The 16310-nt window shown below is 39.9% G+C and overlaps 1 protein-coding gene across 2 annotated transcripts in view; it reads left to right on the forward strand.

The window, feature by feature from the left end:
• Positions 1 to 16310, forward strand: part of MAPK10 (mitogen-activated protein kinase 10) — a 139597-nt gene that overhangs the window by 5009 nt on the left and 118278 nt on the right. For both annotated transcript variants that reach the window (XM_080925377.1, XM_080925378.1), the window contains exon 2: positions 13924 to 14093. In XM_080925377.1, the coding sequence (XP_080781503.1) occupies positions 13972 to 14093 (122 nt within the window). In that variant the 5' untranslated portion in view covers positions 13924 to 13971. The remainder of the gene's footprint in view (positions 1 to 13923; positions 14094 to 16310) is intronic.

Below are 16310 nucleotides of genomic sequence, written 5' to 3' on the forward strand. Positions count from 1 at the left end.
CAGCAAATGTTAAATACATAGTTTTGAGCACATAAAAGTAGAAAGAAGGGCAGCAGAGAAACACTGTCTTTTGAGTAGATATTTGCTTTCATTCCTTTGAAACCTAACTTTTTAGCATCCTCACTCATCCTTTGGATGAGTGTGCTCCTAGACTTGGACATGTTTTGGCTGTTTTAATAATCATATGTTGCAGTAAATATTAAAAAGGAGGACTTATGGTTTTATTGACTTCTATGATCTCACTCCACAGACGACACTGTAGTGTGGAGCTGAGCACAAGGACTCTGTCACATAGTCTGAAAGCTGTCCTCTCCTCATGGTTCCCTTCACAGGTGGTTCACTCCACCTGCCCTGCTGTTTCTGTCCCGTTTCTGTGGATACTACTGCTCTGTCATGTTCCTTTCCTCCATGGCCCAGCACAAACATTACTCCAAAGCCCAGTAGTTTTATGCAGATTTATATATTATATTCTCAATCCACAAACCCTCTAAACAATAAGATTGTATCCAATGGACAAAGATACAAATTTCCCTTCTATATGAGATAAAATGACCTACAGAAACCTCTAAAAATTCATATCTACCTATTGTCAATTATGGACACCTGGATCTAGATCCTCTTTCTCCAGATCTATCTTGATTCTCCTTCATCTCCTTTTCTCTCCTCCTCTTCCAGTTTCTGAGCCTTTTCCCCACCTACCTCCCCACTGTCCAGTCATATATCGCCTTAATGTAAATCTACTATCATAATCATTAGTAATCTAACACTTATCTATCAGTTATTGACTCTATAAATGTGTAATGCTATCTAAATTGTTCATGAATAATTTTAAAGGATTTTCTGATTTGGAGAGGGCCTGGGTCTCAAGAGTTAATAGTTCACTGGGTCTACAGGGATGGTTCAGCCAGGGAAGCTGTGAGTCACAAGAATGAGAACCTGGGTTTCATTCTCACAACCCACATTGGGGCCTGTACTTAATATCTGAGCAAGATGAGAGGAGGAGAAAGGTGGGCCCTGAAAACCACTAAGCAGCAGTTTAGCAGACTCAGGGAAGATCCAGGCCTGCTAGTGACTGAGTGACAAAGCCCTGAAGAGCAGTGCCCTGAGGTGTCCTGCGACCTCCACATATGTGCATTGATCAGGCACAGCGAATCCCATACACAAACCCACCTGCACACAAATCAGTTAGTCGGGAAGTCCTATGTTTAAGTGGCCTCAGAGAGTAAACGGCTGAGCTGGGTTTTTCTTCCTTTGGCTGTGCCACAGAAACACTTATGCCTCATCAAGGAGATATTCATGAAGTTTCTGATTGCTGATTGCCATTCATTACTTCCTTTATTCAATACACCTTATAGATATTTTAATTAGCCTCATTCACTCATTCATTTACTTATATGCAACCAGTATCATTTTATAGTCCATAAATATAAACAACTGTAATCTGTCAATGTCCAGTATAAAATAAAATGAAAAAAAATTGACTAAGTTTTTTTTCTTCATTTTTGTCTGTACAACCCTAAGTTTCTCCAAGTTGGAGTTGAATTCTGTTTTATTTTGGAGCTTAAGGGCTTAACCATTCTACATATCCTGATATACGTAGTTTTTATTAATCTACCTTTAAAATCTTATTTTTATTAAAGAGAATGTGAGAGACAGACAGAATGTGGATGAGAGACTGAAGGCCATCAGGTGTGTGAAAGACACAGGTACGGATGGTTGTGTACCATCTGGGCGTCAAGAACCGAGCTCAAGTCCTGTCTGCAAGAGCAGGGAGTGCTCTTAACCACTGAGCCATTTCTCTCCTGCCCTTTTGGGGCCTTATTTTTAATTAACACAAAACATTAAAAAGTTATAAGCAATACAGTGCATTGCTCCAGGACACGAATGTAATGCCTGAATTGTGGCAATTATCACAGCTGTCACTCTGACCATTCATTCCTTTTCTCTGAAGCAGCCATTATAAACTTCCTAATAACTTCTGTTGGCATGGAGTAGTTTGATTGGGAACCAAATTAACACAAGATTTAAAAAACAAAAAACAATTTCCCATCTCCAAGAGGGGAGGAAAATGTCTCTCCATGAATGCCTAAGACGCATGTGCTGCATGCAGAAGTAGTGCATATATGGGGTTACACAGAGCAGTTGTAACATGATATGGCCTAGGAAACCAGTCGTCAGACTTGGAGCTGCAAGGTTAGGTGTGTGCTCTGGTTGGATTCAGTCTTGCTTTGGACATCCTTTCTTCGGGCTAGCTGTTTTCATACCTATCGTTCTTGGTAGCTGTCCCAGGGTGTCTGGAATCTCCAATATCCTAGGGTCTCTTCGCAACTTAATCTTAACTGTCATAGCTTAATAAAATGAGAGCTCAAAGCTTTCTTTCACGAACTCTGGCCCGGCCTCATGTTGCTTGGCCTCAGTGGCCTTTTGGAAGATGTACCTAAGCCTCCGTGAGCCTAGAACTATTACATTTTGCAAAACCTGTTGCTGTCTGGACCATCCTGCCAAACTCTGCTGGCAGCTTGGATGCAGCCTGGCCCCCCTTTTAGCAGAGCATTTGCATACTCTGGCGTCTGGCCTCAGGAAATCAGATCCTTAGAAAGTTATTTCCCAACAGGAAATCCCTTCAGTAATATTTTAAGCCCAGACTCCCTTGTTTCAAACAGGTTTGTATGTGTAGATGTTGGCTCCTTGGACAGGAGGAGCCATTCCCTCAAAGCATCTTCCCACTTTTCGTGGAAGAGCACAGGCTTTCTTGGTAATCATTAAAGCTGCTCTCTTCTTGTCTGCATTGTCTATGCTTCTATTCTTGGTCACATTACTCCGCTCTCCAAACTGTACAATTTCCATATCTGTCTGTCATGCCCCGTCGAGCTGGCATAGAGAAACGACCAGAGACCACACCGCAGCCGGGAGTTACGCTTTCCTGAAATTTCTCCCATCAATTCTTTTTTGACCTGGGTTTTATTTAGATTCACAGGGTTGGTCAGGATGCAGCACAGGAAGTCTCCAGCTAGTTCTCCATAGACTCTTTGTTTCCCTTAAAAGCTTCATGAGACAACCCTCCCCTGCCCCATCCACACGTCCCCCAGCATTCTGGTCTCCCACCAAGATGACCCATAAAGCTCCCGTCTTAAGGGGATGCACTCCATCACAGCATGGCAGGGACAGCAGATAGAGTAGGTGATTGTGTCCCATTGTATTCCTGGTCAAGAAGCAGAGCGAGAGATGGATGATGGCCAATCTCATTTAGCTGTTTCCTCTCTCCGTTCTGTCTTCAGTCCAGAACCCCAGCCCATGTGATGGTGCAGCTCACATTCAGGGTGCGTCTTCCCTCCCCAGCTAAACTTTTATGAAAATATCGTTGAAGACACACCCCGAGGTGTGTCTCCTAAGTGCTTCCAAGTCTAGTGGAGTGACAAGAAGGGATAAGGCGCTGCAACCCGACATCGCTTCCTCTGTGATTTCATTGTTCATATTTTCACAGACTTCATCAAGGTGTCCGACGACATCTTACCATTTAGGAAGAAAAACTTTTCCATAAGCATTTCTTTTTTATTGGGTTCCTACTCCTACCTGTTTAATAGGCTATGACTCTGACTTTCCTTATATATGTTTTGATACATGATATTTAATTTTACATTCATAATCTAAAAATCACAACATTGATGCTTTTGTTTGCCTGACAGAAAAGGGATAAAGTATTAAATGAAAACAATGTACCCAGTATAACATGCAAACATTTTCTGATGAGATAACTCACCCGTGTCCACACAGCCATGACAACTGTCCTCCTGCATTTATGAATGACACTTGTATTGCTTAATGGCATTTTTTCTTGTGTCTACATGAAAATATGGCTACAGCAAATTTTGTGCTCCATTTCTGTTCTATACACTGGAATATTTAAATAAAAAATGATGGAATATCTATTTAAGTTAAAAATGAACTCTGTTACACTGCCTGAGATTAACAAGAAGATATAAAATCTAGTTTTGCAACTGTGAGGTCTTCTGTGTTGGTTCATTTTTAAAACATGCTTGGTTTACTTAACACAAAAGGGTCAAATTTTAGCTTTCTGTAGAGTAAGATTAACTTGATTGTAAATGAAGCTTGGTATCGTAAGTTTAATTATAATTGAAGGTTCATTCAGGCTGAACAAAGGCATTTAAAAATAGTTGTGCTATAAAATTCCCTAAAACTGTCCATGATTCCAGTGCATAGTTCATCTGTGTTCATGCTTGCTAAAGATGTGTGAAACACAGATTCCATTTTAGTCTAAATTGCGTTCATCTGTAATTATTTGTGCTTTTGACACACTATTTCCCTTGTGACAGAGGGCACTGGAAACGGAATTGAAGTTCTAGTCTTTGTTTTACTGAAAAATGGTTACCTAAGGCTGGCCGCATGACCAGGAGTGGCTAGTCTGGTAGCCTAGTTTTTAAGTAGGTCAAACTTGCCCAACAGTAGTCAGTTCCAAGTTCTAAATTCCACAGATGCCAGTATACTTTGGGGAGTTCATATTCTCTAAAATGTAAATGATTGTTTGATGATATATTGCCAACACATTCAAGAAGGTCAAAACACCTCTATGTCTTTTGCAGTATGTTTTTGCTGTTGGGTTTCAGAGCTGCATTGAATTCAGGAACGTGCACATACTAGATCAGGGCATCTTATCAGAAAGCTATACCCCAGCTCTGAAACACGTATAGAAGGTGGCAGAAGGCTCAAGGCTAAGTGACACACCCCTATAATGCCAGCTTCTTGGGCATCTGGAAAATGACAGCCGTGAAGCCATCTTGGGTGGCATATTGAATTTAATGTCACCTTGAGTAATCCAGCAAGATTCTCATGTCAAAATTTAAAGAAAGGCTGGGGTTTTGGCTCAGGGTAAAACATATTTCTGGAATTTGCATGTTTCTTGGTATTCACCAGGGCCCAGTGCTGCAACAAATACATAAGCAATAGACAGATGAGTAGTAAAATCAGATAAGCCATGCAAACCAAGGTCTTAGCACGAAGAACCGCCAACTGAGGCACCAATTCTATCTCTTCTTGGCCATGTGGGTACAGGGATGAAAATAGCAAATAGATTTACATGGGAATTAGGATAATGCTGTGTGTTGTATATATGAAAACAGACTGGGGCTCAAGATTAGTGAATGTAACACCAAATGTTCCTATCTGAAACCATAAAGACAACTTCAGGTAAAGGTTAGTAAGTCACAGATGAACTTACCAGAAACATTGCATCTAGAAACATCGTTTCCAAATGTTGTTTGACTGTCCTGTCTTTTTTTTCTAAGGCAAGAAAGTTTTCTAGTTTTTCTTAATACTTGGTTGCTTTTTATTGTGCCGATTACAAGAACTCTTCTTGTCCCAGTTTTGTAACCGACATTGTTTTCAAGAGGTTTTTCTTTATCTTTATCACTGACAAGATGGGAATGTGTAGAGTGAAAGGTGGAGAATGCACTGCAGTAGCTTAGTGGGCAGCACCTTTGATTCTGAAATCAGCACCCCCTGTCTGAGCCTCTATGGAGCGAGTTAGTGCTCAGTACCACGAGGCTGAAGAATTATGTCTTTACAGCCCAAATGCTGTGTCTTGAGACCAAAGCAAGAATCTGTTCAGTAAAAAAAATGGAGTGTAGTAATAATGTACCCTACATCTCTAGGACTTAAAATTTACATCCTATGATATGGATTGCGGTGCATGCTGGGATGGGCTCCTTTCTTCCTAGTGCCTCGGAAATTTAAACTCCTGCTATGCTGTGTGGTAACAGCTGAGACACCACAGTGAGAAGAAAGAGGGACAAGCAAGGAACACCACTTCCTATTTTTAAAATTACACTTTATTTACTCAAAGTTTATGTGCATGTGTGTGCACACATCTGTGTGCATGCTCATTTATACATACACCGAGGTATGCATGTGGAGATCAGAGGATATCATTTTCCAGTTACTCATCTCCATTCACATGAGTTTTCTTTGGTGGCAGGGGTCTCTACCCACTGAGCAATCTTGCTTGTCTATCCCTCTGTGGTGGAAAAAGACAGTGTACATTGTTGCTTAACTCTTTTTAATCCTGATATCTCTCTAGCCTTTAAATTTCTAGTGCAGTGTTTTTGGCTTTAAGCATGGGTTAAGAGTTGGATGAACTTTGCTTAAAATATTGCAAATATATCTTTAAATGGTGCATAGTCTCTATCATGGTAATTATAACTGCTTAATAACTGAGGAAGTCACATAGATCATCTAGTGTAAACACCCCACTGATGAAGAGTAGACTACTTCTTTCCTTCTGTGTGTAAGGAAACTAAGGCTTGTAAGTTGGCTTTCTAATGGCGTCACTCAAGGTCTCATAGTGGGATTCGAAAGTAGACTGTTAAATGCTGTGCTACAATATTGCTCTTTGTGGAAGTTATCTGTCTAGAGCTTCTTCCCTGTAAAATGAGAATTCGACTTCTTCCATTAGTTTCTGGACCAATATTGAGCTGGCACCCAGCAGCTCCATACAGTGCGGCTTTCTTCCTCTGTACAAGAAGAGCAGGCAGAGGCCACAGCGCCACCACTGATTGCATCAAATGCCTTTTTATTTGGCAGAAAATTGTGTTAAATGTAAGGTAAGGGAAATTTGTTATACTGTTGCTAGAACTTACTGATTTCACAGAGGAACATCTCTGGACCAACTAGCCTTCAAATGAAAGAGTCCAGAATGGAACTGTCCTTAGAGAATCAACCACCTATCAAGAAACAAAGGGCAAAATGTGCCCCTATTGAGACAAAAGCCCATGGCATTTTATTAAGCATTGTCAGCTCAGATCTTTCCTTTTAAAACTAATGGCTAAATGAGTTGATTTCAATTCAAGATGGAGTGAGTGCTTGCCTCCTTGCCTGGAGAAATGGCATGGATATTGGTTTCTGTTGTCTTTCGATGATGACCTGGCAACAGCTTAGTGTGAGCTCCATCTGTCACTGTAGCTTGTAAAATAAATTGCTGGCGTCATCCATGTCAAAAGAGGCACCGTAACTTGTAAGTGCAAATGACAACATCAAAGAATTCTCTGCATATTGGCCGACCCATGGAAAGTGATTCTACATGGTGGTTTCTCCCCAGTCAGTTGATTTGTTATCAATAGAGTTTTTAATAGTGTATAGCACATAGTATGTACTCAATAAACATATTACAGTGAGTGAAGCCAAGCCCCCATCATATTTTATAGTAGTCTTGGAAATCTCTGCTTATTACTGCTGACACGGGATTGTATTCAGTTTGAAATTTGTTCAATGAGCAGCACCTTCAGACTTCAGGGAGAGGGAACTGAAAAGTAAGTTTGGAGCCACAGAGCTGTTATGGGCAATTTCTCTGGACCTTTTAAGGATTTGTTCTGCAGCTCATTCATAGAAAACTACCTCACTCTTCTAAATTATTGTATTTCAGCTGAGCTATTCCAGTCTGCAAAGATTACCTCAAATTGGGTGAATTTGATTCATATACCCATGCATAACTAGTTCTGAAACAGAGAGTCAGTTGATGTATTGCTCTGGGAATGTCTTTCATTTGTTGAGTATAAACTTTAAAAATATTTAATATTTTAATATTAATATAATAAAGAGCATACCTGTAGGTTTCTATTTTTCAAAACCCATTTTCATAAGGGTTGTCAAATGCTTTAACTCCTCCCCTCCCCGCACTTCTAGCCCACTGTCCAAAGGTAGGGGAGGTAAATAGGACTTGGGAATGTGGACCTGTTTAGAAGTAGTCGTTTGGGAACATTCCAGTTTCCATTTGTCAGGACACCAGCAGTCCAGTTCAGTAGTGTCAGCACACCAAACATGCATCAGCAGCAGTGGCAAGATCCAGCAGAAACTGCCAGGCCTCTACCGAAGTAGCACAATTCAGCAGGAGTGACCAGAACCAGCCGGGATGCCAGGAGAAGTTTTCCGCTGGGCCTCTTTCAGTGAAGATCAGAGGAAGATGCAAGGCCAAGGAAGCAGTGCAAGGCTAGTTATACAAGAGAGATGCCACGCCTGTCGATTCCTGTTTACACTCTTTCCAATGTCATGTGTCTTCCCACAGGCCTTTCCTCAGCAAGATACCACTTAAGTCTGTATCACATGACACAGCTAGAAACTTCCTCAGTACATGTAGTAGGAAATCAATAATTTTACTATACCTGTATCCCCTGCCCCCTCTGAGAGTTCATATTAAGTAAGAAATATGAAACATAATTCTGTGTCCCTGGTGAAAATTTTTGTATTTGCTATTGTTTGATTCCAGGCTAATCATGTAAAGAACCGTGGAGTCCATCCTCCCTGGAGCTAAGCATTAAGGAAATATTATCTTTCTTCTAACTTGTTTTGCTAGATTTGTTAAATTAATGAATCAAAACTTGCCCCTCATTGTGGTTTTCGTCTTGATCACCATTCGTCTTCCCTTTGGCGCTTCAAAGTGTGACTTTAAGTTTTGTGCTCAAGGTGGTGGACATTTATAACTCACGTCTTCTGGCATACCTGTCAGCTTGCTGCCTCTGCCAATTGTGTTTAAAACTAGATCTAATGTTTCATTGTTCATTCCTGAAGCCTCTGGGTGAGCTGCACAAATCCTTTATGGAACCACATAGGACATGAATAATGAGTGGGAAAATGAAAAGCAGGCTCAAGGCTTCACGAGTCAGATGTGAAGTGCAGGATTGACTCAGGCCTCATGTTATTTTTAAGTTCTAAAAACAAAACAAAACAGAGAACCAAAGAAGCTCTGCAAGAGATTTTAACCCCAACTCTCCTTGCTCAGAGCTTTCAGCATCAGAATAGGACCGTCTTCTTCAGTGAGGTCAAGGAGAGAGTGCTCCTGAAATACAAGTCCTTCTATCTGAGCAAGGTACAGTCAAGGCTTAAGATCAACAAAACGGGGTCAGCCACACTCACACATTTAGTGTGTTTCTGGCTAGAGAGACAGAAGCAAAGGAACACAGAACCCATGTTTGAAGGAGTTGCTCAGTCGAAGGACAGATGGGGCATCTCACCAAGAGTTCTTGAACAGGAGTCTCAGCATCAGTCCTTAGGAATGTTGGTGTCATCTGCTGTCTTCAGTGGCTAAGGACTTCAACCAAGTTCTAGAGGCAGGACTCAGGTCAAACTGGGATTTTTGTCTTTAAGGCAGAAAGGAATGTTAGGACTTGTTTGTATTTAAGAATACATTCTTTGTGAGCATGAGGTTTAAAGGAGGAAACTCCTCACAAAGTACTAGCCATGGGATTTTTGCTTGCTTTGGTTTTCTAGTAATCCAATGACAATTTCAGTGCTATTGTTGCTTAAACAATTAATATAGGGTTTTTGAAGAGGTATATTCTCTAAGTCTTAGGCTTATCTGGAATCTAAGTCAAATCTAGCATGAAGAAGATACTAAACGTGAAGTGTACAGACAAGTGTGTACGTGTATGTGTGTGTGTATGAATTCACAAGAATATCATGATGATTACAGTCTCTCTCCCTCTTCCTCTCTCTTTCCTTTCCTCTCCCTCCCCTTCCCCCTTTGTGTGTGTGTGTGTGTGTGTGTGTGTGTGTGTGTGTTTGTGATATGTTTCTGGAACACAACTGATGCCCAAATCCAAAGTTCCAGGGTGTGTGCACAGGATTGTGTTTACCAAGCTCAACCCGTGTTCCACAGACACACTCACATCAAAGACCTGGTAAGGAGGGAGCCCTTGACACTAATGAGCACAGATCAAAGCTCTCCTTAAACACTCCCAGCTTTAGCTCATAGGGTGTTTGCTCCCCCATATTTTATCCCTTTCCCCATTCAAACATTTCCACTCACAGTATTTCTTTTTCTGCTTCCTCATCACAGAACTGTAAGCTCCACCACTTACAGCACTATTTCTCCCCCTTTGGGAGGCCTCCAAAGCTCCCAAGCAGCATGGACAGTTATCCCTGCTCCTGTGTTTAAAACTAGATATAATGTTTCATTGTTCATTCCTGAAGCCTCTGGGTGAGCTGCACAAATCCTTTATGGAACCACATAGGATAGCTAGTTGGTAAGGCTCAATTGCTGAGGGGGCCACATGCTTCAGTCACAGAACATAGAGAAATCAGGCTTGAACCGACTGGGAGTTTCCTCCCTGCACAGTGCCAAAAGGAGTGGTGAGACTCAGAGGGAGAGTTACCGAGAAATCTACTCAACTGTGTAGCCTTGTGTAATAATTCTCACTACCCAGGCTTGATGAACCCACTGGAACAATAGTCTGTTACGGAGGTGACCCATGGCTTTCTGATTGGATTGGATGTCAGTGACGGTGGAGGGAAATTGCATCTCATACTCCAAAAACAATCATAAGCCCATGTTTCGGGAGGTTTATAAACTCTAGTAGGAAGCTACTGCTGTTGCTTTGCTAAATGGACATGAGGTCTCTGTCAAATTCCCTCTTAAATAACAATAAAATAGAGTATGCCTATACACTAGTGCTTCTGTCAGCTCTGGCCCGAAAAGCCTCCTGGGGTTGTCAGTGGTAGGTTCAGAGATAACTGGTCAAAACCAGAATAAAATACTACCGAATGCTCATCTATGAAAGTAGACATCTTTCATGTGGTCTTCTATGCTTAGAGAACATGGACAATTGATGGGGGAATGTAACCCCAGAAGAATAAGGAGAGCAGTGTGGTGTGCTAACTTCTGGGTAGACACACCTGGCACTCTTCAATCTTGATTAGCTGTACAAGATCTCCACAAGATCTGGCCTGTCAACACCCTGTTATGGATGGAGGAGGAACTCATGAGGCTTTACGTGTCTATGAGGATTTAGGCAGAGATAATGGCTGATGGGAAGGGAGAGACATTTTCTTTAAGGGTCTATCCACTGGTAAGGTGCACTTGATACCATAAATAAACCTTCACCAATGTGTGTATGAGCAGCCCTAATGAAACTCAACGGGGTCACAGAGCAAAGACACGAGAGTAGAAGACTGGCTAGATGGGAAAGTAGGACAATTCACATGCAAACGTCACAGAAAGATCCATTGTTATGTGTAATTAAGATATGCTATATATATGTATATATATATATGCTATATATATTGTTTTATACATAGTATCTGAATGAATAAATGATGATATTATGCAGACTATACATAGTTATTTCCTTTAATTACCAGAACATTTACCTTGTTCCCTATAGCATGAACCATCTGTATTTAACTACCCACTTTACGTTCTTCACTCTAGGCTGCAACTTTATCTTATTTTTACTGCATTGTAAGTGCTAACCCAGCCTCTGTCACATAGTATGGCATGTCACCAATATTAAATTCAGCAGTTATAAGCATTGCATAGATTAGGAAAGCCTGGACAAGAAGTTGTATGAATTATTAACCCTTCTTGAATATGTGTTGCCGTGGTGAGAGAGTGTCTCTAGCAGGTTAATTCAGCTCTCTTGGGAAAATGGAGATTACAGTTAGAAAAGCACAACAGAGCCTGCCCATAGGGCTGTGCAGAGTCAGGGGTCGGGAATATAAAGCTTACATGTGAAAAGTACATGCAGGTGATTAGTACACATATGTGATTAAATGCACATGTGACTAGTATACACTGTGACTAGTATGCATGTGTGATTAGTGTACATAGGTGATTGTTATATACATGTGATTAGTACACACATGTGACTAATAAATACTGTGATTAGTACACATTTGTACTTGATGCACATGTGTGATTAGTATGTAAGTATGATTAGTACATATGTATGATTGGAATACACATGTGATCATTGTGATTATTACACACATGCAATTAGATACAAATGCAGTACTTCAGGACCACGACTGGGCATCTAGTTGATGAAGCTAACTTGTGCTATAGATTTTATGCTATTTCAAATATTAGGGGGTGCAACAAAGGGTCAGAACACAACAAATGTCACATTAGGCAGATGTCAGTCATCCCATATTAATCTTGCAGATCAAAAGTACTGAATGTTGTATTTTCATATGGCTTTGCTTAGTCTTCTTTTAGTAAGAAAGTCAGACTTTCTGGCCACTCGTAACCTGAGTCTGTAATAGAAATGACAGTGCTTTAGAGAGCTGTACATGATACAAAACCCAGGATAGTTTAAATAGTAACATTGTGCCCGCAGTTGTCCACAGCCACTCAAAATTCTAAATGCCATTGTTGTCCCTTTGAATAGGGACAACTTGCAACACTGATTTCCAGTGTCCTTGTGTAATAGGCTATATGCTGTGCTGCACAGACTACTTTCCAGATTTCAGGATTTTTGTTGCATTTGCAAGTTACTTGCATTTTCTGATCACTCTCTAAAACAATGCAAATCTCTAACCCACAGTTTACACCTATATTTGTGGTCTCCCACATTTGTACTGTCACTACTATACCTGCTGCCAGGCATAGGACAGCCTCCTATGCTATTCTGCTAATATGTATGCCTCACCTGTCTGGGGACTCCAGAATCCTCCAGTAGACTTGCAGATTCTTCTGGCTCGGTTCAACTCATCCCCACTCAGTTTTTCTTATGTCAAGGTCCTGACTGGATCACATTCCACTTAGGCAGAGAGCAAGGGGTACTTCCATTCCAACTTTTTATTTAGACATGAAATGGCAAAAATTTCCTATGAAATGATTTTATGGCCAACTCAGAGGTTTAGAGCCTAAGAGAGTTTAAATCTTTCAAATTATTTGAGAACTGATAGAAAAATTAATGTGTGTTAAATTATATAAAAAAGTTATTTAAATTCTAGTTTTCATCAATTAAGGCTTCATTTAGACATTCAAATCTGGTGATGTGTGTGGAAAATTGTCATGTGGGAATACAACTCTTGCAGGGCCACCACAAAGTTTTCAGAAACTAGAAACCATATAGTTGTATGAGTTATGGCTGTCCTCATTTTTTGCTCCACACAACACATCGGGAGTCTTCTAACTGAATGTCCCCAACGTGTAGATGCCATGTCTAATGGGAGCCACCGGCTAAGATTATTTGTTTTTCAAGTGTTTGAAATAATACACAGGAAAGCATGTGTGTATAAAACCTAAATGGAGTCATTTGGAAGAGGCCTAAGTTTCAAGTAGGCATCTACCAGTGTGTGCTACATGAATCTTCTAACTATAGCTTGTATCTTTTGTGTAGTAAAGTGTGACATCATAGCTTCTGAGTAAGTACTAATCATAGGCAGTAGCTCTTTATTATATATTATGTGTAGATATTCATTCAGAATTTTAACGATAACTCTTTAATTACCAAAGATGACTGACTCATGAACTTCTCTTTAGATAGACAGGAGATGCAATAGTCAATCCATGTAAAATCTCAGCATCCCCAAAATAGACTCATGAACTTTTGAACAATGTGTAATTAATTTAGCATTTTCAGCACTTAATAAGGGTAGTAGTAATTTGGGTATTAACAAAAAGAAATGAAATCAACTGTGGTTCATTCAAATTCACCTAATTCATAAAAGCTGAGACTGCATGTTGCTTTTTGAGGAAAGAACTATAGATATCATTTTTACCCTTCCTCTTATGACTAGGAAACACTTTTCTCATTTTCCTGAATCCTTCAGAGTCTCAGATATTCTGAAGCTAGTGTATTTTCAGCAGTTATTTACCTAAAAGGGATGAGGTGATCGTGGGACCACCTCTCTTTCTGTTTGAAACAAACTTCGGTAGTTTGGTTGTTGAGTCTCTCTATTATAGGGCCTATATTTCCAGGTCTTAAACATTAATATGAAGAAGACGCTGTTTTCATTTTAGGGTACATTTCCTTCAAATAAACTGGCAGGGCTCAATACAGATGATTTTTCTGTGTGAGCTTGCTAGAGTAGATGAGAGATGGCCAGATGTTTGTAACCACTGGAAGCAAAGACTGCTCCGTGTCCACTGACATTGAACTGCTCCTCTTGTCTCATTGTTCTTCTTGACAGGGATTCGATAAACACGTGGATGTGTCATCTATTGCCAAACATTACAACATGAGCAAAAGCAAGGTAGACAACCAGTTCTACAGCGTGGAAGTGGGGGACTCAACCTTCACAGTTCTCAAGCGCTACCAGAACCTGAAACCAATTGGCTCTGGGGCTCAGGGAATCGTTTGGTAAGTAGAATGGATTTGATCTACTTTTACAGGAAATGTGCTGTACTCATTTACAAGGTCTGAAGAGATAAATATCAGGTGAAATACACACATTGAAAATATAAAATTATAGGCATTGTTTGTTTATGTGCCCGTTAACCATATACAGCCTTCAATCGACAGAAATCAAATATCACAGCACAAGGGAAGAAATAGAGGCCAAGCATGAGAGGGTTTTTGCTGTTGCTACTGCATTCAGAAAAGCTTATGTGTATATTTCACAGCAAGAACAATTGTATCTGAAGATAGGGGCAGTTAGATCTCCAACACACTTAAGAGAGATGTGTTAGCTCTCCCTGTGACTATTAAAGTCTGTACTGGCCAATTTTCTGTCGACTAGCCAAGACTCATTGGGGAAGAAACTACCTCACCTGATAAAATGCCCCACCGGATGAGCCTGTGGGCAATCCTGTGGGGTATTATCTAACGAATTATTGGTGTGGGAGGGCCCAGCTCACTATGGCCCCATGCTCTCCTGGACTAAGGTACTGGGTGCTATACGAAAGCAAGTTGAGCAAGCCGGGGGAGCAAACCAGTAAGCAGCACTCCTCCATGGCTTCTGCTCCTGTTCCTGCATCCAGGTTCCTGCCTTGACTTTGCTCAATAACTGAGTATGACTTGGGAGGATAAGATGAAGTAAAACTTTTCTCCCCTAACTGCTTCTGCCACAGTGGAATTCTATACGGCAATAGAATCCTTAACCAAGAAAAAGTCCAATGTTCAAAATTAAGTCAACTATGTAGAAAGTAGGATAAAATATGTTTGCTTAGGGGCTCTTGTCAGCATACAACTGCCTGTAATTCCAGTTTCAGAAGATCCAATGCCCTGTCTGCCTTTCATGTTTCTCCTCCTGCATACATACACAGGGTACATTGCACACACATGGTACATATAATATCTCTCTGTCTCTGTCTCTGTCTCTGTCTCTCTCTCTCTCAAACACACACACACACAAACAAACAAACATACACACACACACAACACAGCATAAATACATTTTAAAAAACATTTGCTTAGCATTTCCTTGTCGCTTTTATAACCCGTTTTTCCTTTCATATTATGTTGGAGTGACTAAATTGAAATTCACTTGTATGTGAATTATCCCTCATGAAGCTAGTGGAAAACCAATCTCAATTTAATGAACAAATACTCTTTGAAATAATTTTAGTATGCAGGTGTTAGCTAAATACTTGTTGCATACTTATTAGCACAATAAATTTCAATTTTGATTATTCATACCAGTTAGTAAAATTTTAGTATATGGACTCTAAACATATTTAGATATGTATATTTATTGGGGGTATTTAGCAATTCAATATATTTTATTGTTTTAGTAACTGATATATTAATTTTTATGTCTGAGAAGAATAAAAATACACAATGTGGGATGAGTAAAGGCAAACATATATGGGGCTATAAAAATTTTTAAACTTTACTCCATACACTTATAATTATGGAGATGCTTTCATATCAGCAATGGTTGATTAATATGCTAGATATACTTGGGCCTGAAAGAGATGCCAGAGCAATAATGATTGGGTTTTTTTTTGGGGGGGGTGTTGCTGTTTCAGGTTTTTGTTTGATTTTCTTGAGAAAGAACTTAAAATTGGAAGGGCAGAGAAGCAGAAGGGATATGCAAAGATTTGGTAGAGAGAAAGAATATGATTAAATATATTTAAATTTAAACAATAAAAATACAATAAAAATGGATATCTAAAAAGAGGAAAAATTCTAGAACTTTCTTTCAGTGGTAGAAATAAATAGCTTTTACTGTTTTCCAAATGTTCACTGTGCATCTCTTGATCTATTTGAAATTTGGTTACTCCATTATGACAGTTGGTTTAGTTCATAGTCTGCACTTGGCTGGAATGAGTGCAATGCATTTTGGGTACACTTCCCAAGCCTGGACACTAGGACTTACATCACATCTGCCAAACACGCGGTGCCTATTACAGAAAGGCACATGGTAAATTTTCATTTTTCTATCACATTATAATTTGGGAAAAAAGGAACATTTTTCCACATTTTTTAATAATAGGTTAAAACATCAATTGAAAGAGATAAAATTAAATAAGCATTTATAGCATTTTTATTTGTCTATTTTTATGGCTCATGTATAAGGCAACCTCTTGGTAGTTCAAAATATTTTAATGGAATAGCAGCAGTATTGTTGCCCTT

Source organism: Micromys minutus, assembly GCF_963924665.1.
Source record: "Micromys minutus genome assembly, chromosome: 11".
NCBI classification, from domain to species: Eukaryota; Metazoa; Chordata; class Mammalia; order Rodentia; family Muridae; genus Micromys; species Micromys minutus.